The sequence below is a fragment of the Mustela putorius genome, unplaced genomic scaffold (assembly GCF_011764305.1).
Source record: "Mustela putorius furo isolate JIRA1106 unplaced genomic scaffold, ASM1176430v1.1 tig00003983_pilon_pilon_pilon, whole genome shotgun sequence".
NCBI classification, from domain to species: domain Eukaryota; kingdom Metazoa; phylum Chordata; class Mammalia; order Carnivora; family Mustelidae; genus Mustela; species Mustela putorius.
Window position 1 is genome coordinate 4,268,918 of NW_025422123.1, and position 24,067 is coordinate 4,292,984.

At 46.0% G+C, this 24,067-nt stretch overlaps 1 protein-coding gene across 3 annotated transcripts in view; it reads left to right on the forward strand.

The window, feature by feature from the left end:
• TBC1D22B (TBC1 domain family member 22B) overlaps positions 1 to 24,067 on the forward strand; it is a 75,278-nt gene that overhangs the window by 35,909 nt on the left and 15,302 nt on the right. For all 3 annotated transcript variants that reach the window (XR_198536.3, XM_004740018.3, XM_045071062.1), the window contains 4 exons: positions 15,587 to 15,693; positions 16,155 to 16,230; positions 18,717 to 18,844; positions 19,115 to 19,210. Coding sequence is in view for 2 of the 3 variants with exons in the window: in XM_004740018.3 (XP_004740075.1) it covers positions 15,587 to 15,693; positions 16,155 to 16,230; positions 18,717 to 18,844; positions 19,115 to 19,210 (407 nt within the window). In the remaining variant the exon portion in view is untranslated. The remainder of the gene's footprint in view (positions 1 to 15,586; positions 15,694 to 16,154; positions 16,231 to 18,716; positions 18,845 to 19,114; positions 19,211 to 24,067) is intronic.

Consider the following 24,067-nt stretch of genomic DNA (forward strand, 5'->3'; position numbering starts at 1 on the left):
ACATTGGAGGCAGCCTCAGAACACCATTGTGTCATCCCCTCATTTCACCAATGGGTCATGAGATGCCATGCCTCCTTATTGGTGGCAGAGCGAAGACTAGATAGGCTCTGGAGGCAGTGGGTTATTGTGGGTTTTGGAGGAAGCCAGTGCTGGAGGGCAGGAGGCTAATGAGAAGTAGACCAGAGTAGAGCCCCATGGAAGGTGAAGAAGTAAAAATATCTCACTCGATCCAACTCGCTCCTTGTTTTCTGATGGGCCTCAGCGGATGGTGTTTTGGTCTTTTATGAATGAGGCACTCTGAAAAGTAAGGCAACTGAATGACACCGTCTCTTGTCCCCTTCAGTGGCAGCAGCCAGGGCAGACCTGGGAGTTAGGTCACCCTTGCTCACTCGACCAGGGGATCCTAAGCAAAAGAAAGACGAGTTAAAATGTATCTACCAAAAGCATATAAATAAAGCTTTTGCTAGAGGCCTTTTCATTTTTCCTTCACATTAATAGGTCAGCTTTCAGAGACAGCTTATTTCTGCGCGTTTAACTTTATTAAGAGTAGTGCAGCTGATCAGTCGGGATTTGGGGGTTGCTTCTTGCAATAACACTTTTCTGAAATAGTATTAAAGGATGAGCCTAGGAAGATATTAAGCCATTCGCTAACGGACATTTGAAGTGTAGATGCTGGCATGAAATCCTGGTAACAGTGTCAAGCCAGTTCCAAATAATCCGCAGCAGCTGCAGTTCTAATTGGATATTTAATTATCCCGTTAGCTGCCACTTAACACTTTGTACCAAATTTTCCTCTTCTTCCTGTAGGCACAATGATGTTGGTCCCACCCATCACCCTGCTTTTCTTTGATAGATGTGACTGCATTCTGATCTTAGTACTTGTCAGCCCGCCTGCTGACCTATGGTCTTTATGCATGGGCTTCTCCGCCCTTCCTTGGGGCCAGTCTTGGCAACGCTCTACCCAGTTTCACTTCTGCGACAGACTTCAGAAGGGTCTTAGTACCTCCTCCTAGACTGAGGAAGGTCCATCCATTTTTTTTTTTTAATTTATTTATTTGTCAAAGAGAGCGAGCGAGCGAGAGCGAGCACAGGCAGACAGAGTGGCAGGCAGAGTCAGAGGGAGAAGCAGGCCCACCGCAGAGAAAGGAGCCTGATATGGGACTCAATCCCAAGACGCTGGGATCATGACCCGAGCCGAAGGCAGCTGTTTAACTAACTGAGCCACCCAGGTGTCCCCATTTTTTTTTTTTAATAAAAACTTTAAATAGGTTAAATTTCAGACATTTGTAAAGGTAGAAAAATATCATACCACTAATCTCCATATCTCACCTGGCTTCACCAGCCAGTCTTGTTCCATCCCTCCCTCTGTCCATTTCCACCCTTTCCTCTTTGTGAATTATTTGGAAGCAATACCAGATATCGTATTGTTTCATCCACAGATATTTCCGTATGTACTTCTAGAAGACAGTGATTAAAGAAACGCACAGCCATAATGCCCTATTACAGCTAAAAAGTTATAATAGCTTCTTGGTATAATCTAATATACAGTCAGCATTCATATTTTTCTGATTCTCATAAATATGTTTAATAATTTGTTTGAATTGGGTCCACACGTTCTAATTGGTTGGTGTGTCTCTTAAATCTCTCTCTTAGTCCATCAGTTCCCATCCCTCTCTTCTCCCCTTAGGAGTCTGTAGCTTTCGCCCTTGTTTTTCCAGTTTTCAGCCTGGGGCTTTGCCATGCCAACCATAACACCCTGGTTCTTAAGCACCTTACTGTTTTGCAAAGCACTTTGACATACTGTATTTCATTCAGTAGGCCCCAATATCTCTTTAAGGTAGGTGTATCAACTCACTTTACAAGTGAGAAATCCAAGGCTCAGAGATTTAATGAGCTTTCCAGATTCATACCCAGGTCTTTTGACCTTAATACGTGTCCTCTTTATATGATTTTTGTGGTATTTTGACTTAATTCCCATTCTTCTAATGGCTCCTTCTGCTCCATTCTGTGCCCCAAAGAGGGCAGTTCATTTCTTACTGCCCTTTGCCTTTAAAAAAAAAAAATGTGGTAGAAGTACATGCTCATTAAAAAAATCAGAACGGGGCCCTGGGTGGCTCAGTCAGTGAAGTGTCTGTCTTTGGCTCTGGTCATGGTCTGAGGGTCCTGGGATTGAGTCCCGCATTGGGCTCCCTGCTCAGCGAGGATCCTGCTTCTCCCTCTGCCTGAGGCTCCCCCTGCTTGTGTTCTTTCTCTCTCTCAGACAAATAAAATCTTAAAAAAAAAAAAAAAATACATGTTTCTCTGAAAGAGAGTCCTAGAAGTAAAACTGGTAGTCCTTCCTAAAAGCATGCCAAACAGTGCTACTAAATCACATTCCAAAGACATTTGTACTCCAACCACTAATGTGTGGGTGCACTGTTCTTCACATCCTTAGCAAAACTAGATACCTAAATTAATTCTGTTTCACCAGTCTGGCAAATTATCCATGGTCTGTGTTTTAGTTTTTGTTCCACTTGCTCTCCTCCAGTGAGGGGTGCACAGTAGCATTTGTTTCTTTGCAATCTGTTCAAATTCTTTACCATTTTTCTCTATTGGATTGCTGGTCTTGTTGTTTTGTAAGAACCTTTTGTAAATTAGATATAGTCATCCTTTATTTGGTATGTGTGAAAAATACTAGGTCCCACCACATGATACTGCTAAAATTTAGCCGTTTTTACCCCTACTCCCCCAAAATGGGAATTTTATATGGCTCAACCTAATATTATTTTTCTCCAGGACCATGACTTGTCTTTTAACTTTGTTTATTGTGTCTCCTTATGTAGAATTTCCTAATTTTATGTAATCAAATCTGCCCATTCAGCAGGTGTTAATGAGCTCCTGTTTTTTTTTTTTTTTTTAAGATTTTATTTATTTATTTGACAGAGAGAGATCACAAGTAGGCAGAGAGGCAGGCAGAGAGAGAGAAAGGGAAGCAGGCCCCCTGCTGAGCAGAGAGCCCGATTCCGGGACTTGATCCCAGGACCCTGAGATCATGACCCGAGCTGAAGGCAGTGGTTTAACACACTGAGCCACCCAGGCGCCCCTAATGAGCTCCTGTTATGGGCCCCGGGAGAGAGACCAAGCCAACAAGTGAGGCCCAGCCCTTTAGTGGAGGGGCTGGCAAATGACTAGTAAACCAGCGCTCAAAAACTGTCGGTTTTGAGATTCAGTATCTTGCTTAGAAAGTCTTTCCTTGGGGTGCCTGGGTGGCTCAGTGGGTTAAAGCCTCTGCCTTCGGCTCAGGTCATGATCCCAGGGTCCTGGGATCAAGCCCAGAGTTGGGCTCTGCTCAGCAGGGAGCCTGCTTCTCTTCCTCTCTCTCTGCCTGCCTCTCTTCCTAATTGTGGTCTCTGTCTGTCAAATAAATAAAATCTTAAAAAAAAAAAAAAAAAAGAAAGTCTTTCCTTCCCCATCCCAGTATTATGAAAATGTGCTCCCGTGTTTTCTTCTCTTGTGGGCTTGTTTTTACATTTAGCTTTTAAAATTTCATTATTAATTTGCTTTCCCGTGTGGTGAGGGTTGAGATTAAAGTTCCTGTGCAACCCAGTGGTTCATTATTTCAGCACAGTTTATAAATAACCATCCTTTCTTCGCTGCTATGACAGGCCTCTTCATAATATAATACTAATTCCTTTATTTACACAGCTCTACTTCTTTATTCTGTTCCATTTATCTCCATTTCTATGCAAGCAGCACACAGCTTGGGGTTTTGAGATTTATAGTGTGTTTTTGTCATTATTCCAGGGCCCTTTCATCATCCTTTTTAAAAACTTGTCATGGCTCTTCTTCCATGTGAACTTTATGTATCCACCTTTTTCTTTTTTAAAATTTATATTTAAATTTATTAAATTTATAATTACATTTATAATTAAATTTATATTTAATATTAGTTTCAGGTGCACAATATAATGATTCAACACTTCCACACGTCACCTTGTGCTCGTCACAGGTGCCCTGCTCAATCTCCATCACCTGTTTCATCCATCCCCTCTGATCACCATCAGTTTGTTCTCTACAGTTAAGAGTCTGTTTCTTGGTCTGCCCCCTTTCTCTCTTTGCTTGTTTGTTTCATTTGTTCTTAAATTCCACATGAACAAAATCATATGGTATCAGTCTTTCTCTGACTGACTGATTTCGCTTAGCGTAATACCCTCTAGCTCCATCCTTGTCATTGTAAATGGCAAGGTTTCATTCCTTCTTATGGCTGAGTAATATTCCATCGTGTATATACATACACATCATCTTCTTTATCCATTCATCTATTGGTGGACACTTGGGTTGCTTTCATATCTTGGCTATTGTAAGTAATGCTGCTATAAATATAGGGGTGCATGTATGCTTTTTAATTTCTGTTTTTGTATTCTTTGGGTAAATATCCAGTAGTGTTATTCCTGGATCACTGGGGAGTTCTATTTTTAATTTTTCAAGGAATCTCCATAGTGTTTTCCATAGTGGCTGCACCAGTTTGCATTTCCACCAGCAGTGCAAGAGGGTTCCTTTCTCTCCACATCCTCACCAACACCTGTTGTTTCTTGTGTTGTTGGTTTTAGCCATTCTGACAGGTGTGAGGTGATATCTCATTGTGGTTTTGATTTGCATTTTCCTGGTGGTGCGTGATGTTGCCTTTTTCATGTGTCTGTTGGCCACCTGTATGTCTTCTTTGGAGAAATGTCTGTTTATGTCTTCTGCCCACCACATGAACTTTAGAATCAACTTGCCAAATTCAAGAAGTAGGAACCTTTTAGAATTTTTATTGGAGTTACAATAAACTTACAAGTTAAGTTTTGTGGGCTTTTAAAAATTGTAGCATCTTTATTGAGATGTAATTCATATACCGTATTATTCACCCACTGAAATGTATAGTTGAGTAGTTTTTAGTATATAGAGTTGTGTAAGCATCACCACAATCAATTTAGAACATTTTCATCAACCTTCCAAAGAAGCCCTGAATCCTTTAGTCATCACCCCCAAGCTTCCCATTCCCTCTACCCCTAAGCAATTGCTAATCTACTTTGTCTCTATGGGTTTGCCTTTTCTTGACATTTCATATAAATGGAGTCTTACAGTATGTGGTCTTTTGTGCCTGGCTTCTTTCACTTACCAACCACATTTTTGAGATTCATTCATGTTGTAGTCTCTGTCAGTACTTCCTTCCTTTTGATGGTCATATTCTATTACATGGATATACCACATTTTATGTATGTATTCATTAGTTGAGGTTTATAAATTAAGTTTTAAAGAAGTAAGGCATTCAGACTTCTCTTCAGCCTCAAGATCTTTCTTGAACAGAGATGCAACATTGTTTGTTGCCTTCAAGAAGAATTCTTGGGTCACCTAGCTAGCTCAGTTAGTAGAGTGTATGATTCTTGATCTCAGGGTCATGAGTTCAAACCCCATGTTGGGCATAGAGCTTATGTTAAAAAAATGAGACTAATTCTCCTGTCTGGGTAATAATGCTGCTTTTCTTCCCTTCTCTAACGGTGTCATGTCCTAATAAGGAGCTGCTGTAAAGGCTCTTACTGTGACACTCTCTAAGCAGGGGACCTCAGATATCTTTTGCCTGTGGGATAAGCCAGACTGTTGCCCTGTCATCCTGGGCAGGTCCCACCAGGTAGCCTTCCCCCACTGCCCCATATCCCTGAACTGTAGCATGGAGGATCTGCTCTATCAGAGCTTCTCCTGTTTCTCTCCCTGATCTGCTTGGTCCCACCACTGTCACTTCTGTAAATTAGCACCTGGCCTTATTTTGTGGTGTGTCATGTTTGTTGTGAAAGTAACTCCCTCTGAGTTGACAGAGAAGTTGTCTCTTGCTAGCCTGGCCCCCAGGCAGCTTCTTTATCTGCTGAAACCACCTGCCCATGGGGAGGTGGGTCCCCTACGGATAAGGCAGCAGCGTGGTCACACTGGGCCCAGGGTGATGGTGCTAAAGGAGACACTGGGCCTCTGACCCCCAGGCCTGCAGAGGACCTCCAGATGACTCTCATCTATGAGAACTTTCGGGCTCAGATGATATTACTGATCTGGCTATGAACATAGTGGTCCAGTATAACCGATAGTGTGGCCATCATAAAAATAAATGGCTAAATGGCAACTCTTCAAGGGATACATATGAAGCAATCCTGCAGAAGAGCAGAGTTCGTGATCTTGTTTTCAAAAACAGAGTGGTGTCTGCTGGTTTCTGTCAGTAAAAAATGAAACAGTATTAAATCACTTTCCCTTGTCTCTTCTGTAGGAAGCGGTATAGTGGGATTTCCATTTCAAGTTTTACTTGAATCATGTGTTTTTAGAAACATCATAGCCATGGAGCCCCCAGAAGGGAAGTCTTTCCCAGACCTCTGACTTTTGAGTCCAGTTTCCTGCGTGACATTTCCACTTGGATATGTTGTAAAAGATCAGTTAGGGCTAGCGTGGCTACGTGTGACCAGGAACCCCAAATAATAGTATCTTTAGAAGATAGAAAAGCGTATTTCTCTCATATGGAAAGTTGAGAGGTCAGTAGTCCAGGGCTTGTGTGCTGCCCTAAGATATCAGGGACCCAGGCTCTTTTGTCTTATTGTGCTACCATTTTCATTCAGCCTCTGGTTTCTTTCTTGCAATCCAGTATAGCTGCATGTGCTCCAGCCATCACGTCTGTATTCCATCTAGTATGGAGGAAGAAAGGAAGAAAGGCATACTCATTCCATTTAAGGACACTTCCCAAGGTTGTATATGTGCTTGGGTTTGGATCTCTTCTGTCTGCACTGAGTCATATGGCCATAGCTAGCAGCAAATGAGGCTGGAAACCGGGGTGGCCAGTACCCTTCACCAAGAAGTAGAGGGGAATAATTATTTGTGGACAGCCTGCAATTTCTGCTACCCTGAGGCTCCTCAGCCTCCATGTTTCACCAACTCCTTTTCTCCCCACACCCGGCCATGCTTTTCTCTTAATAGGCAACATTTCCTGAATCCTGAGTCAGAAATGGTAAGAACTGGGCATGAGTTTCAACCTTCTATATCCAACGAGTCACAAAGCTATGATGATTTTAAGTTCTCAGTGTTTCCTGAGTCTGCTTCCCTCTCCATTCTCCTGTGACTGCCCTGGATGCTGAAATGACCAAGCGTGTTTTCCCTCCTCCGGTTTTCTCTCTTATACACCATTCAAACACAAACTTGTCCATGCACCTCCTCTGCGTAAGCCCTTTGGTAACACCCTGTCACATACAGATTCAAGCAGCCAGGTTAACTAGCTCACACAAGGCCCTGTGGGATCTGCTCCTTTCCCACCCCTTCAACTCAGCCGTCCCAAATTGACACGTATAATCTAAAGCCTGTCCTGCACCCTTTCCTTCTTCTCCCCTGGGAAAATCCTCATGCATCCTTTACAAAAGGAAGCCTGCCCTCACCCTCGCCTTGCCTGCATCACCCCTGTAGTGCTCCTTCCATAACACTGTACGTTTCTTTTGTAGCCCTTCACCACCACGCTGGTTATGGTTTGTGTTGTCTTCCTGCTCTCTGCCACCAGACTGTAGGATTCTCTGATACCAAAGACTACTTTAAATATCTTATATTCCCAGTGCTTTTAGTCTGATGTCCAAAACAGGCCTTCCATACATGTCTAGATGAATGACAGAATGAAAATGTCACTGTAACTTTGTAAGACTTTCGGGGATTAGTATGGCTTTGCTGGGGCTGGCCACCAGATGGCAGTGAATTACAATATTTCGATGCTTTGCTGAGTTAGCCAGAAGTTTTTTCTCTTCTAAGAGATGGATAGCAAGTATTCATTGAGCATCTATACTGGGCACTGGGGATATGACCATAAGTAAATCAAGTAGACAAAAATCAGTGGCTTTTACTTCTAGATGTTTATTCAATGAAAGCTTACAGTTTCCAAAAGACTGTATAGTTTCCTAAAGACCACAACTTTTTTCGTATAGACAAAAATTGGAACCAACCCAAATAATCTGGAACAGGAAAATTTCAATGGATTCGTACTCAGCAATAAAAAGAATGAACTATCAATAAACACAGTGTGGAAGAAACTATCCCCAAATCACTGTTGAGCAAAAGTCAGATACCAAAAAAGTATACATTGTGTGATTCCATTTTTTTTAAAGTTTTTATTTTATTTACTTATTTTTCAGAGAGAGAGAGAGAGAGAGAGAGAACAAGCACAAAGTGGGGGAGCATCAGGCAGAAGGAGAAGCAGACTCCCCACTGAGCAAGGAGCCCGATGTGGGACTTGATCCCAATACCCTGGGATCATGATCATAAGTCAAAGACAGACGTCTGACCAACTGAGCCACCCAGGCATCCCTGTGTGATTCCATTTTTTAAAAATGGAGTTCAGGGCGCCTGGGTGGCTCAGTGGGTTAAGCCGCTGCCTTCAGCTCAGGTCATGATCTCAGGGTCCTGGGATCGAGTCCCGCATCAGGCTCTCTGCTCGGCAGTGAGCCTGCTTCCTCCTCTCTCTCTCTCTCTCTCTCTGCCTGCCTGCCTCTCTGCCTACTTGTGATCTCTCTGTGTCAAATAAATAAATAAAATCTTAAAAAACAAAAAAAAGAAAAAAAAATGGAGTTCAGAAATAATCCATGGCAATAGAAATCAAAGCAGTGGTTGGCTGGAGACTGGGAAGGGGCATGAGGAAATTTCTGGGATGCTGGAAATGTTCTCTATTTGGACTGAGGTGTCTCTTACACAGATGTATATATGGGTCAGAACAGACTGTGGGGGCACCTGAGTGGCTTAGTCGGTTAAATGTCTGACTCTTGATTTCCTCTCAGGTCGTGATCTCAGGGTCACATCGGGCTCTGTGCTGAGCATGGAGTCTCCTTGAGATTCTTTCTTTCCCTCTGCCCCTTTCCCCCACCCTGCTTGCACACATGATCCCTCTCTCTTCCAAAAAATAAAAGGGGACTGAGCACTTATGTGTAGTCTACTGTATGCAAATTATACATAAAAAGAAATCGCTTCATAGAACCTGACTTCTGATGAGCAGAAACAGATAATGAATAAAATCACAGGTAGTTTTTGGCAGATTGTGACGAGTGCTATGGAGAAAAATAAAGCAGGGGTGATGCCCTGTTGGCAAGAGTGGCGACAGGAGCAGATTTCAAACAGGGCAGTGAGCCAGGGTCACACTGAGGAGAGGACAGTGGCGCTAAGTCCTGAAAGAGGTGAGGGGTGAGACATGCAGTTACTTTTTGATAGTACTCAGATTTTCAGAGAAAAGGAGTTGTTGGTTAGAACTCCCCCTGACCTGCCATACTCAGGGATCATGGACTCTGCCACCATGTCTTGGTCCCTGACTCTTGCGGTTGTACTCCAGCTCGTGCTCTCTGTTCCCAGGAGGCTTCCTTCTCTTCCTCATCTCCTACTCTGTGTGTGATACCCACCCTGCCCATCCTGTTCCTCCCTGTCTCGTGAGGTATGGAGGCCAAGGATGAAACTGGACAGACCTCTGTAGTAATGATGGGTTTTCATTATGGGCTTAAAGGACATTCTTTGTTTGCTTTTTAAAATATAAACTTTATATTGAAGAATAATGTACTTTTTAAAAAGCACATATCTCAGGGCACCTGGATGGCTCAGTCGGTTAAGCATCTGCCTTCAGTGCAGGTCATGATCTTAGGATCCTGGGATCGAGTCCCACATGGGCTCCTTGCCCAGTGGGGAGCCTGCCTCTCCCTCTCCTTGCCTGCCGCTCTCTCTGCTTGTGCCCTCTCTCTGTGTGTATGTGTCAAATAAATAAATAAAATCTTTAAAAAAATAAATAAAAAGCACGTATCTCCTACATGCACAGCTCAATATATTTCCTGTGAATAGCCAGCACCTGTATCAAGACGTGGAACATTTCTAGCACTGCTGAAGTCCTCCCCCCTGCCCCCCACCGCCATGTTTCCTTCTGGTCCCTCCTCCCTCATAGGTGACTACTTCACTGACATCTAACACCCCGCTTAGTTTTGCCTGTTTCTAAACTTTCTATAAATTAAATCATATAGTAATGATATTCCATTTTCTATCATAATGCTGTTGGTCTGGAGGGAATTGGGGAGTGTGGTTGTTGTGGAAGTTGTTAGCACTCCCCTTATTTAGATGCTTTCCTCAAGATGCTTCCTGGCCTCATCCTCATAGATAAAGTAAGTAATCTTGTAAGTGCCAGTGGGAGGCTCTTCCCAGCGACACACATCTCTTGGGGACACCAGAGGGTTGAGCTGAACCACTTTCAGCTGACACTTGAGAGTGCTGTGTGCATGTGCTGGGATGTCCAGGGCTGGATGGCCTGTCTCGCAGGAGGGAAGTTCTCCGAGCTTATCATCTGGGGGACTTTCAGACCCCGCCTGATCTCCCCCTGGCAGTGAGCTGAGCGGCATGTGCGTGCCTGCCTGCTGGCTCTGTCTCTCTGGCATCTGATCCAGAATAAGGGAGAAACTGTAACCGAGGACAAGTTGTGAGAGCTAACATATTCAAGATGTTTAAGCCTCGATGAAAAGCCTCTGAGCAGCTGACAGTGGGGGCCCTGGACTCCTTAGAGCCTGTTCACATCCACGGTGTCTTGGTGCCATGCCACCTGTCTCTGTGGGTGGTCTCTGGGCAGGTCCTAGAAGAGGAAGTGTGTGCTGGACTTGGCCCTTCTTTTGACCCTTTAACCTGAATACTCCTGTGGTCTGTTTTTATACAATATGGGGTCCAACAGCGTGTGCCGAGGGGCTGAGTTAACCAGCAGTCATGAATGTTTGCTAAATAAAAGTAAGAGTAATACAGGAACCTGAGGAAAATGGAGAAAATGTGGCAATATGTTAGTTTTTAAGAATAATTTTAACCAGGGTATCATGACACATGTATACTGAGCCTGCTCCCCAGCCAGGGGTCGTATATCATTCTGAGTCAGTCCTTACCTTGTAGTCACCTAACTGACTGATAGGCACAGTGTCAGGAAGGGCTCCCTGGTCAGCCCTGAGACAGCATGCTTCCTCTTTCATAGTCTGTAACACGATCCTCATGAAACAGAACCACTTCCCTGCATGTGTCTGCTCTGTAGGAGCCTCAGAAGTCTTTCCCCTGACCTTCTCCTTGGAGGAGACCAACTCTCTTCACTCTTCTTCTCTTTCAGGTAGTTTGACCTTCCACGGATTAGCCGGGAGCCTTTACACCCTCTCTGTACTAGGGTTTTCGGTGGCGTCCTCATCCCACTGCTGCCATCATATACTTACCTGAAAATGCTAGATGAACAGTGCTCAATAGTACATTTTTAAAAATTTATCTATTAGGGAGAGAAATCACAAGCCATGGGGAGGAGCAGAGGCAGAAGGAGAAGCAGACTCCCCACTGAGCAGGGAACCCCATATGGGGCTCAATCCCAGGACCCCAAGACCCAGCCCGAGCCAAAGGCAGACAGATGCTTAACTGACTGAACCACCTAGGCTCCCCAATAATACATTTATATAGCACTTAAAAATGATTACATGCAGGTGATCAGATGAATTCCTTGACACTTTCCTTAAAGCGGCGTTTTCCTGGATGAGATATTTAAGTTCTTATTTTATGAGGTTCTTTAGATGTATGGCCCTGATTTTATTTTTTTCCTTTTATCAGTTTACTTTTGTGTCCTGAAAACATTACATAAGGCATTCTTATGTGTCTAGTCTTAAAAAAATAAAGATAGGAATCAGGTAAACCAGAGGCTTCGGGACACAGGCTGCAGTCTGATGCCTCGAACTTTCTCCTGTCTGCCGGTCGGGCTGAATCATTCTGACCCAGCAGATCACAAAATCTAGAAATTGCCCTACAATCACAGATGGTTCCTAGGAAGTGCCTAGAGCAGCAAAGAGACAAGTTACTCTTGTCAGTTTAAGCACAACCAGTTCTTCCCAGAGCTGTCGGGGAGTACTTGAGGCATATACAAGGCTGATTTCAGGCCCAGGACATGGAGTTCTCAGGAAAATAAACACTCGACTGAAGCCACCACTCAAGTACATTATAACCGCTAATAAATGGGCATGTTCTCGTCAAGCCCGGAGTGGGCAATTTGATTCTTATAAAGGGCTTTTGGGCTTCCTCTTTTTGGATGCTTTGCCTTTTAAAATAGCCATAAAATATCCTTAAAATCTCATTGCCTCCAGTCTGGGTCTTGGCTGTTGCTTGCTCTGTAATGACAACCAAAGACGCTGCCCTCATTCGAGACTGCCTTGCTGGCATGGTTTCCCATTCCTGCTTCAATTATATGTTGAATTTTCTCAAGTGGAATGTTTAATGATCCTTCTGAACAGACTGTTTATGCTGAATGGAGCTCTTCAGAGAGCATTTGGGCCTCCCTTTCTCGGCTGCTTTTTGCCGGTGCACTCAGCTCACAGTTTCTGACTGAATGTGTGAATTTTATCCTCCCAGCAGGCAGAACACTAGAACTAAACTGTCCTCCCACTCCCTGAAAGGCTGCTGAACTCACTGTCTGTGAAAGCCAAGGGCTGATGGGCAAGCCAGGCATCAGGGCAGCACACGGGGAGACAGGAGCCCTCCAAATCAGCAACTTGTCTCTTGGTTCCTTTGCTCCCTGGACAGCTCAAGGTTTGGAATTGGTAGAGTTACTGAGAGCGGCATCTTACCGACTTAAGACTTCACGTTGTTAGATTTTCCTCCTTTACGCCAATTGGTGGAGATGGAAAGCTTTGAAAATTTACTTATTTTTTAAGGTACGTGTTGGGATTAGATTAGGTTTGGCTGCAAATAACAGAGATCCAAAATAACAGGGGCTTAAAAAGAGATAGAAGATGATTTGTTTCTTGTTTAATGACAGTGACACTAGCTAACATTTAGACAACGCTACTTTTGTGCCAGGTTCGGTTGTCAGCACCTTTGTGTATTAACTTACCAGTAGATGTTACCACCTTAGCAGAGGAGGCATTGAGCACCAAAGTAAAAGTCCTTTGCCCGAAGCCCCATTACTTAGTGAGTGACAGCCAGGGTCTGAGTCTGGCCCCAGAGTCTATACTCAGCCCCACACTGTTTTGCCTGACAAAAAACCCACAGGCTGCCAGGACTGGTCCTTGTTCTCAGGGACCCAGGCTCTTTCTTCCTCGTTGCCCTTCCCAGTTTTTTGTTTTATTTTTATTTTTCCACTGCAGTGTTCCGGAATTCTAGAGTGCCCAAGTTGGAAAAGATTCCTCAAATTCTTACAGAGTGCTGGATGTTCATTTGGGAAATGTGTGTGGGAGTAGCAGGAGGGGTTTTTGTCTGGAGCCTTTCTTGTGGATTTCACAGTTTTCTTATAACCTCTTCTCTCATAAAGAGGGGGCTGCTGCTTAGGACGGTGGGTTGGAGCAGCCACAGTCACTCAAGGAAACAGCACTGTCTTCACACACTGCTGACCCGGCCCTGGAGAGTGGGCTGGCGGAACTTGTGGGTCAGGCTTGTCTGTGGTAGTGGGAGTTGGAGGTGCCCAGGAGTCCATCCCTGGGGTGGGGATGGGGTGGATATGTAAAGTGGTGGAGGCATGTGTGGAACGAGGAACCTCGGGTACGCACAGCACCATGGGAGCATCTCAGAAATGTAATACGGAAGCAAAGAGAAAAAGGAAGATTCTGAACTGGGACTTAGAGCTCAGTGGTATTTATCTAAATTCATAGTATGTATATGGCACACAGTAAGTGTTGAAGTTAAGGGAGAAAGATATTTCTTGGAAGGTTTTTGTTTTTAATGTGATTTCTCTAGTGGACCTTTATATATTATCTGAAGTCTTAGTTCCTGCAAGCTTAGTGTTAGTTTACAAAATCTTTATTGGTGATAAAAGGCAGGTGTAGTCAATTGTAGTGAACCCCTTTTTCCTAAAATAATGTGCATTTTTTTTCCTGACTGTAAAAATTATGCTTATTGTAGAAATTTTGAAAAGTCTAGTAAAGCTTAAAGAAAATAAAAATCTTTTATCCCTACTACCTAGGGAATAAACACTGTAAGCCTTGTGATGTATGTTGTCTTTCCTCTATGCTTATATAAGCACACATAAATATTGTATGTACAGTAGTTGAGAGTATACCATAAATAATTTTGCATCTTGCTCTTTTCCCTTAAAACTGTGACTTTCCTGTGTCATTACAAATTCTAAATAAACTTCACCTAAAAGAAATTGTATTGTACCTACTATGTGCTAGGAGCCACTGTTAGCACTCGGCATGGATTAACTGTGGCCGCACTTTGAATCAGACTTTTAGGTTGTTTCTAGCATTATAGCTTTTCTCACAAAGCAGCCCACCCTCCCCAGAAGGGTTTTTCTAGCCCCTGATGTCCATTAAAAAGTGCTGTTTATACAGGATGAAAATCCGAGAATTGTTACACATTGTCTCAAGGGGGTTCAGTCGTAGGTCTTAGTAATAATTCTCATAAATGAAAAGGGCTAGATTCTGAATACATTTTGTCAGATGCCTGTGTCTCTGCAGCACCAGGGACTGCAGTGAATGTCTTGTTTTCAAAACAAGGCTCTAGGTTTAAGGAGAAAAGCTGCTTTTGTCACAGAACTCAAGCCTGAGCATTTTCACATGGGGCCTTGGCCGGGCACACAGGACCTGTGGATTAAGGTGGCCCATCGTGGCAGGCAAAAGAGCCTTTCTTAGTACTTCCACTTCTGTGGCAGGAAGGGAACATCCCATGGCCTTTTCCTTCTTCAGGGTTCTAGAAGACTCTTGATGTCCCCACTTAGATCTCTGACCAGAGAGACTACCTCTCACTACCGTTAGTATGGGGTTTCCATGAGAAGCTAATAGATGCTCTTCTTTACAAGAGGTCCCATGGCTAAGGAAGCCTGGAAGTGTTGGATAAATAGGTTTAAACCAATTTACTTAATGTAGAATTTGTTATAACTCCTCACGTCCTTCTGTATGCTATGATCTTTGGGAATCTACACGATGAAGATATGTGAAACACCATTTCTCAACCATATTCGTCCGTGGAACCCCCTTGTTTTGGAGTATCCTATCGTTTTGATATTTTATGGAATCCCGTTTAAGAACTACCAACTTGGTGAAATTAAATCCCAGAAGCCCCCACAGGTTTGGGCCATCTGCTGCCATGCACTCATCTTCACTTCTGAGTGGTGAGACAGTAGGTCTGCCTTGTCAGAATATGGAGATTCGGTCTTTGAAATGAACTAGGGGGGCCATATGGTTCCCAGCTTTCTCACTATATATACAAGTGTGAGTATGCCAGACAGCTTACTGAATTTCTGAAATCAAAGAATTTTTCCAGACCATCTCCAAGGGTCTGGATATAGCTCATTGAACATGAGGCCTGAAATGCCTTTTTCTAAAACTGAATGAACAAAATCAGAAGAGAAAAGTATGTTGGACCCAGTGGGACTGGTGTGAGAAGTGGCCTGTTCCATGCTGTAATGAGCTTCTCAAGAACTTTCCTGGAACATGCTTGCCCACCTGACCAGGGGAGGAGGGCAGGTCCTTGTTCCTGGGCATCAGGTTAGCCTAGTTCTCCCTTGGGCTTAAGGACGCTGTTGAAGATACTAGAGTCTGTCTTTCCCCATTGTTTAGAGAAGACCTCTGGACTTTTTTCACCTTTTGTTTTACAGAAGAAGATGTGGAGAACTTTGATGTGACCAACTTGTCTCAGGACATGCTTCGAAGCATTGAAGCTGACAGCTTTTGGTGCATGAGCAAGCTGCTAGATGGGATCCAGGTGAGCCGGATCTGCCCTTGTAGGTGACCTGGGTCCAGGGGCTCCCACAAGCCTTCAAGTACCTTCTTACCCTTCTGTAGCAGGCAGGGTCGCCCATCCAGGATGGCTCTTCCTGCTTTCGGTCTACCCATCTTCACCTCTTTTTTAGCTTTACAGCTTTCAAAAAGGCAGTGGCCTAGCATCCCCTGGAGTCTGAGGAAGTCTCTGTGTTCCCCTGGCTTTGTCCTCAGAGTGTGCCACTCCTTTCCACTCTACACCCTGAGCCAGGTGGTGTGCCCCATATTATGAGGCTCTGTCAGGTTCTCCCCACACCCTGCTGTTCTGACGATTCCTTTGTTCCTCAGAACACTGGTAGCAGCTTTGGAAAAACCGCCTGTGCTTTTCAAACGTGTTTCAATGAACTTGAGAATGGTAGCATGCTTTGGAGTCGCTATTCATCCTGGCCTCTCTATCATTTGCAGGATAACTATACCTTTGCACAACCAGGGATCCAGAAGAAGGTCAAGGCGCTAGAAGAGCTTGTCAGCCGGATTGATGGTAGGTTGGGGAAGGGGGAACTCTCTGGCAGTAGCACAGTATGATTCTGACACAAGCCAGTGGTGCCGGGGGCCTCTCCTCAGCCCCCTACCTTGCCACGAGCCTCCCCAACTCTGCTGTTGGCGGCACTGCATTCTTCTGCATCTTGGTGGGAAGGGGAGGGAAAAACTTGCTGGCACCTCAAGTTCTTTCTCCTTTATTTTTTGTCACTAGGTTTGTTAATTCTCTTTCAGCATCTTCCTTCACATTCACCTTTTTTCCTCCCCCTTTTCTCCCCTTAACCAACCCCCTCTTTTTTTCCCCCAAATTCACCCTTACTTCTCCATTTCCCTAGCCACAGCTCTGGTCCAGCATGCCTGGATTTCTATAGCTTCCTTCTAGAAGAACTTGCCTCCACATTCTTTCCTCTTCCAAACCTTCTGCCACACAGTTTCATTGTTCAAAAGCACTGTCCTGGTCTTGTCTCTCCCTTGCTTGGAAGCCTCCTGGGGCTCCCCATTGCTTTCATTTAGCAGCAAGCCTGTAGTCCAGCCTTGTCCTTGACATGGTGATATCACTTAGGACTCCCAGGCCTGCTGCATGGTCTTTAAGTCTGGCAGATATCTCGGCAGGCCTTTTCCACAGCTCCCCATGACCTGTTTGAGATGAGTGGGGAGCAGGGAGGGAGACATAGCTCTTTCTAAAGTAGGGTGTCTTTGAGGAGCAGGAGCCTCACAGTAATTCCTTGGCTCTGACATGGGATCACATACTCTAGAGCTAAAAGGCAACTTGGGAAGTCCTGATGAAATTGAGACCCAGCAAGAGACCTCAGAATTAAGTTTCATAAAGATAGCCTAGAACCTCACATCGAGATCATCTGCTAAGTGGGCTCTATAGCACCAGCCAAGTGGTAAAGCTTTTTTAGGATTCCACCAGATACTACACAACTAAGAAATGTCATTCCTGGCTTTTTTTTTTTTTTAAAGATTTTATTTATTTATTTGACAGAGAGAAATCACAAGTAGTCGGAGAGGCAGGCAGAGAGAGAGAGAGGAAAGCAGGCTCCCTGCTGAGCAGAGAGCCCGATGCGGGACTCGATCCCAGGACCCTGAGATCATGACCTGAGCCGAAGGCAGTCGTCCAACCAACTGAGCCACCCCGTGTCATTCCTGGCTTTTTATCATGGATTTTGTGCTTCATCAGAGCAATGTCCCCCATCCCCAACCCCATCATAAACTGTATATCTTTCTGTCTTCCCCAGCTTCTCTTTTCCCGAAAACCTTCCCCGATTTGTTCCAGTTTCCTTTTATGACTTAGGATCTCAGTCTTCCTGTCTTGTTTGCTGATTTGCAGTTATTTCCAACACATTGTCTATAGGATGTTTTTTTCTCTTTGTTTCATTGCCCTGACCCAGCTGTTAGCCCCAGTGCAGGGCCCATATCCAGCTCTCCTGCATCCCTCCTCCCAGGTTGTAGAGGGCCGAAGTTGCAGTTTCTGCCACCGTCTGCCGTCTCCTTGTTTTTTTCTGCCCTCTCAAATATCTGATCAGTAAAGGCATAGTACTTGAGGATATGGGATTTATAAATGTTATGTCTTTATTGTTTCACTGAGTTATAGAAGTAATACGCATTAGAAAAATTAAAACAATTTGGAAAAACACAAAATAAAAAATAAACATCCTCCCCCTTCTTTAAATTCTATTCCCCAGAAATAACCACTGTTATTAGTTATTCTTTCAAAAAATTATATTATGTATTTACCACATGCCAGGTGCTGTTGTAAGCACTTTGGTTTTCTCATTTTGTCCTCCCCCAAGCCTTCAGAGGTATAAATGATTATCTGCATTTTATAGATTAGGAAACCAAGAAGGATAATAATTTTTTTTTTTTTAATGCTGTTGAGCACTGTTGAAAGGGCTGTCATGAGAACAGGGATCGGTTGGTTTGGGGTTGTTCTAGTGCGCCGCACAGACACAGAGGGTGGGAGTCAGGAGGAGCTAGTTTCTACTGAACACAGCGAAGCACCTGCTGGTGAATCACTTAATACATCAATGGGAGAGGTTGCCCTTGAGGGAGTCAGTGAACGTCTTTCTCTGGCAGTGTTTAAGTCCCTGCTGGCTGCCATCTGTAGGGTTGCTGAGGAGGAAGTCAAGGTGACCCCCACAGTTCTTTTCCATTCTGGCCTCTCCTCTCAGGAGTTATTAGGGTCAAGCAGCCAAGTGGACCTCACAGCTGCCGCTTTCTGGTGAGAGCAGGCCTGTGAGGGAAGAGAGGTACCCAGAACATGGGTGTTGAAATGGTCTCGCTGTGTGTGGGGCTGCGCTAACCAGGCAGCATGGCTGTGAGATGGTGGGAGCAAACATAAGGGATGGTTTGATGTCATTCTGGCCCCTCCGTGCCTGGTGTCCCCAGGAGGAGCAGGGAGAGAGACTGCCTTTGTGTTGTGACCCTCTCAGGGTCCAGTCCCCTCGGCTGAGCCCTTCGGGCCAATGACGCTTGCTGTTTCAGAGCAGGTACATAATCACTTCAGGAGGTACGAGGTCGAATACCTACAGTTTGCCTTCCGCTGGATGAACAACCTGCTCATGCGGGAGCTTCCCCTTCGCTGCACCATCCGCCTGTGGGACACCTACCAGGTATGAAGGGGCCCCAGCCTGCTCCCTGCCGGGCTGTGCCTGGAGCGCCCCACTCCCCACCCTGCTGGCGTGTCCTCCTCGGGAGTTCTCCCACCACCTCCTTCTGTGTCTGCCTCAGTCTCGTGGGCAGGGCCGCTGCAGGATCTGCTTGGGCCTCTGTGTGTGTCCAGACATGAAAGGAGTGCTGGGCTGCAGCAGGATCGAAACCAAGAGGCCCAGAGCCGGCCCCTTATCAGGGCTTGGAGACCTAACTCTTCTTTCCCTTCCCAGTCTGAACCAGAAGGGTTCTCCCACTTCCATCTCTACGTGTGTGCAGCCTTCTTAATCAAGTGGAGAAAAGAGATCTTGGATGAGGAGGACTTCCAGGTGAGTGGCCACGAGCCCAGCCTGTGCCAGGATGAGCATCAGAGCGGGAGTTACCCCGTCCATGGGGCTGCACAGATAGACGGGGCCACGGCAGGTACATGGCTGGGAAGAGAGAAGCAGACAGGCTGCTCAGAAGAGTCTGCCGCCCTGGTGGGCAGAATGGCCAAGTCAGTGGGCCCCAGAGTTCTTCAGTGGGGTCTTATAGGGCCAGAAACGCTGCAGAGCATGTAGACAGGATGTTTCATTTATTGACAAGCATTTGCTGAATGCCTGCTGTGTGCTAGGCACTACTGAATGCATAGGATGTACTGGGAAGTAAGTCAGAGATCTCTCTTCCCACAGAGCTTATATGCTAGCTGGGAAGAGACTTAACAATAAACAAGAACATAGTAAATTAAACAAATTGTTAAGTGATTTTTTAATTTTTGTTTTTTTGAAGTAGAGCAGGATAAAGAGATTATTAGGTGGTAGACAGTTTACAGTTTCAAAACAAGTAGGGTAGGCTCACTGAGAAGGTGACGTTTGAGCCAAGGCTCGGGGATGGTGAAAGAGTGAGTCATGGACATCTGGGGCGAGAGTGTCCAGGCAGAGGGAACAGCCAGCACAAAGGCCTGAAGGCAGCGGTGTGCCTGGCTACTTATCGAATCACAGTGGTGGCCAGTGTGGCCTGGAGCACAGGGGTCCAGATAAAGAAGAGGAAAAGGTGAAGCCAGAGAAGTCACAAGGGACCCAGATCACAGAGGACTTCAGAGCCGCTGTAAAGTTGGGCTTTTACTCTGAGTGGACGGAGAGCCCTAAAAAGGCCTTAAGCAGGGAGGGACAGGATCTGACTTAAATCTGACACAGGTGGGAGCAGGGAGATCCCAGGACCCTGGGATCATGACCTGAGCTGAAGGCAGAGGCTTTAACCCACTGAGCCACCCAGGCGCCCCTGGCTAGATGGTCCTTAAAGCCAGGACAGTAGATGAACCCTCTAAAGAGGTGGGTGTGGACAGAGGAGAGGAGAGGTCTGGCCTGAGCCTTGGCACACCTTCTCAAGGAGGCCAAGGGGGTGGCCAGGGAGAGTGGGGCAGCGTCCTGGAAGTCTGGGCTGGGGATGTGAAGAAGACTGAGGGCGTGTGTCAGGCAGTAGAAATCTTGTCCGCTGCTCCAGGAGGCCCAGGGAAGGGGGAATGGGAACTTGGGGATTGTGGAGACAGACTCTGAGGCTCTGCCGGGCAGGGACAGGTCTGGAGCTGCTCACGGTCGTTCTCACTGGGGGCAGCTGGGGGCTTTTCTTTCTCTGCTTTGCACATTTTTGAATGGAGGGGTTTCCTTTTTCTTTCTTTTTTAATGGACATATGTGTCTTTTAAAAGTAGGGGGGAAGAGTCAAGGAAGGTCGAATGTTCTCTGGAGTTCTAGCTAATAACGTAGGTGTTCTCGAGAGCAGCAGCAGCTCTCCGTGACCCTGAGCTGTGCGTCTCTGTAATTGGTGTGAAGTGGTTGAAGAACAGAAGTCTGTTCAGTGGGTGGATGGAAAGACAGGCCCCGACTTGCCCGTTAGGACTTTGGAAGGAAGAGGGGAGGGTAGGCTCCTGGGAGTGGACACCAGCTGAGGTAAGGGGGCCACAGGCCACTGTTGAAAAGCCTTGGCTTCTGCTGCCCAGCAACATAGGTGACGTCCTAGGATAAATGAGCACCAGGGGCTGGAATGGCTGTGAGCTGGGGTAAGCGATCAATTTTGATAATGTACTTGAGGTGGAGCAGGATATCGAGAGCATGAAGTCTAATTTAGTTATCAGGAGCCAGGCGCAGAGGGCCTTGTCATGGGTGATAGACGTGCTTCCCAGATTAGCTCAGAGAGGTGGAGGTGATTCCTGGAATGGCTTTTAGCACTTCCCAGTATTGGCAGAGCGCAGGACCATAATAGTCGATGCCTTTGAAACTACGTTTACTGGGTCACATATACGATTATCTGCCAGATTTGAGGTCCTTTTGCAATAGCCCACAGAATGACCCTGAGGATTTCTGCCTGCTGCTGTGTCAAGACCTCAGTTGGTCTACTCGACTAGTGTCGCCTCTTCCCTTATAGAAGGGGCAGTTAAACTGGATAATCTGCAAGGTTCCTCCTAACCCCACCGTTCCACAATTTTATGGCTCAGAAAAGAAAACACATGCCTGGCTATGTTAAGATAGGCAGGTGGTGTCCTTTAGGAGACAGAAGCGTGGTGCAGTCAGGGGAGCAGGGCACAGGAGCTTCGTGGGAGATCGTGAGAGGCTGCCTGTGAGCTTTGCAGAGGAGGAGGGCAGGTACAGCCTGACTGCTAACCAGCCCCCTGGAATGAAGTCACCTGAGCTGTGCATCTCTGTAATTGGTGTGAAGTGGTTGAAGAACAGAAGTGGGAGCTCTGGGATCCCAGGAAGCCAGACTGGCCCAGCCTGGGTGAGAGAAGTTTTAGGGCTAAAAGCTGCGGTGACTTGGCGCACCTGGGTGGCTCAGTCAGTTGGGTGTCGGACTCGTGGTTTTGGCCCAGGTTATGATCCCAGGGTCCTGGGATGGAGCCCCATCCCAGGGCTCTGTGCTCAGCAGGGAGTCTGCTTGAGATTCTCTCTTTCCCGCTGCCCCTACCCTTGCTCACTTGCTCTCTCTCAAATAAATAAATATTTTTTTAAAAGATATGATTTTTTTATATGACAGAGCACAAGCAAGGGGAGCAGGAGAGGGAGAAGCAGGCTTCCTGCTGAGCAAGGAGCCGAGATCTGGACTCGATCCCAGGATGTGGGGATCATGACCTGAGCTGAAGATGTTTAACCAACTGAGCCACTCAGGTGCTCCAGTAAATATTTAAAAACAAACAAACAAACAAAAAACCCTGCAGCAACCTAAAATAAAACCAGGTGAAGTCACCACAGATACGAAAGTTAGGGTTGCGGCAGTTGCAGCCAACTAGCCATTTGTCTCCCTTAAAGAGCAGGGAGGACAGGGCCCCTGTAAGGGGCGGCCAGTGGGGGAGTATCAGGGAGAGGCAGAGACCCTCCTTCTAAAGGTGGGGACTCCGTAGAATAGTACAGTGGGTAAGCCAAAGTCTGTGGAGCCAGAATGCCTGGGGTCAAATCCCCGCTCTGCCACCTCTCTAGGTGTGCAAACTTAAGCAAATGACTTGATTCTCTATGCCTCAGTTTTCTTACCTGTGAAATGGGGATAAGAGTAGCTACGTCCTAGAGCTATTATGAGGCTTGAACACTTAATACATGTGACGTGGTTAGAATGGTGTACCTGGCCCTTAGCCTCAGAACAGGACACTTACTGTCACTACTGTTATTGCTCCCTGAAATGTACTCAGTGAAGTGAAGACCAAGCCTTAGGAACCCACATCTGAGTGGTGTGTAACATACCTGAGTAAACCATGCTAGGCTAATCCTGGGTGAAACCGCCAAGCTGGATGAAAAAAAAAGCCTGGAGAGGGGATGTCCGAGGGCACAGGGGCAAAGAACAGTGTCGCAGCTGTGGCAGAAGCCCCCAGAAGGAAGGGTACCTGCTTCTCCCCGGCTGAGCATATCTGGGCTCACACTGCCTGGGAGAGGGGACCAAGAACTGGCGACAGGAGGATCACTTGCGGATGGTTCCTTCCTGAGTCCTCTAAGCATGGGAACCTGAGACCTCTGTGTGTGTGCACAGGTACCGGAGGGCAGAACGGCCTGACTTCTGAGCCCAGGGCTCCCTTTTTTTCTTTCTTTCTTTCTTTCTTTTTTTTTTTTTTAAAGATTTTATTTATTTATTTGTCAGACAGGCAGAGAGAGCACAAGCAGGGGGAAGGGCTGTGGAGCAGGGAGCCCGATGCAGGACTCCATCCCAGGACCCTGGGATCATGACCTGAGCCAAAGGGAGATGTTTAACTACTGAGCCACCCAGGTGCTCAAGAGCTATGGGCTTCTTGGAATGAGACCTTCTAACAGCGCTGGGAGTATGGGGGTGGTGGTACTCAGCAGTTCTGGCCCTCAGCCTGGGCTGGTATAATGGAATAATGATGAAATGTTGGGGTGAAGTTTTATGGCATTGTTTTTATGGGTCAAAATGGTCAGATACTGGCAATGTCATAAGGTTCAATCTAGGGGCGCCTGGGTGGCTCAGTGGGTTAAAGCCTCTGCCTTCGGCTCGGGTCATGATCCCAGCATCCTGGGATCGAGCCCCACATCGGGTTCTCTGCTCAGCAGGGAGCCTGCTTCCTCCTCTCTCTCTGCCTGCCTCTCTGCTTACTTGTGGTCTCTGTCTGTCAAGTAAGGTTCAATCTAATAGTAACTAAATCATAGCACTTTTAGTGTTCCGAGTACTAATCTAAATGCTTATTTCTATTAATTTAATCCTTGCAATAGTCCCAGAAGGTAGGTCATAACTACCCATCCCCATTTTACAAATGAGCAAACTGAGTCCCAGTGAGATTAAGTAACTAGCCCAAGTTCACCTAGGGGGTCAGTGGTAGACACCCAGAATCCATGCCACACACAGGCATTGAACTCTCTGGCCTTGGGGCCTGGCCAGGCACCTCCTGGGGCTCTTGAGCTGAATTCATACAGTAGCTACTCAAGGATCCCAGGCAAGGATCTGCCACACCCCCTTCCCCTCCCCAAGCTTCTCCCCCTCCCACACTCACCCTCTTCTTTCTCCTCTCAGGGTTTCTTCTACCCTGCACCACTCCTCACCTTTCATTTTCGATCCCTCTCAGGCTTTCTTCTCACAAAGTAAATGTTTAACAAAAAATTGGTTGTTTTAAGACTGAAAAACAAGTGCTCCAAGGTCCTCCTTTTGATCTACTATTCTGGCTCCTGGGTTTTTGTCCTTCTACTGCCAGAAGGATCTGGGGCCTCCTCATTCCTTT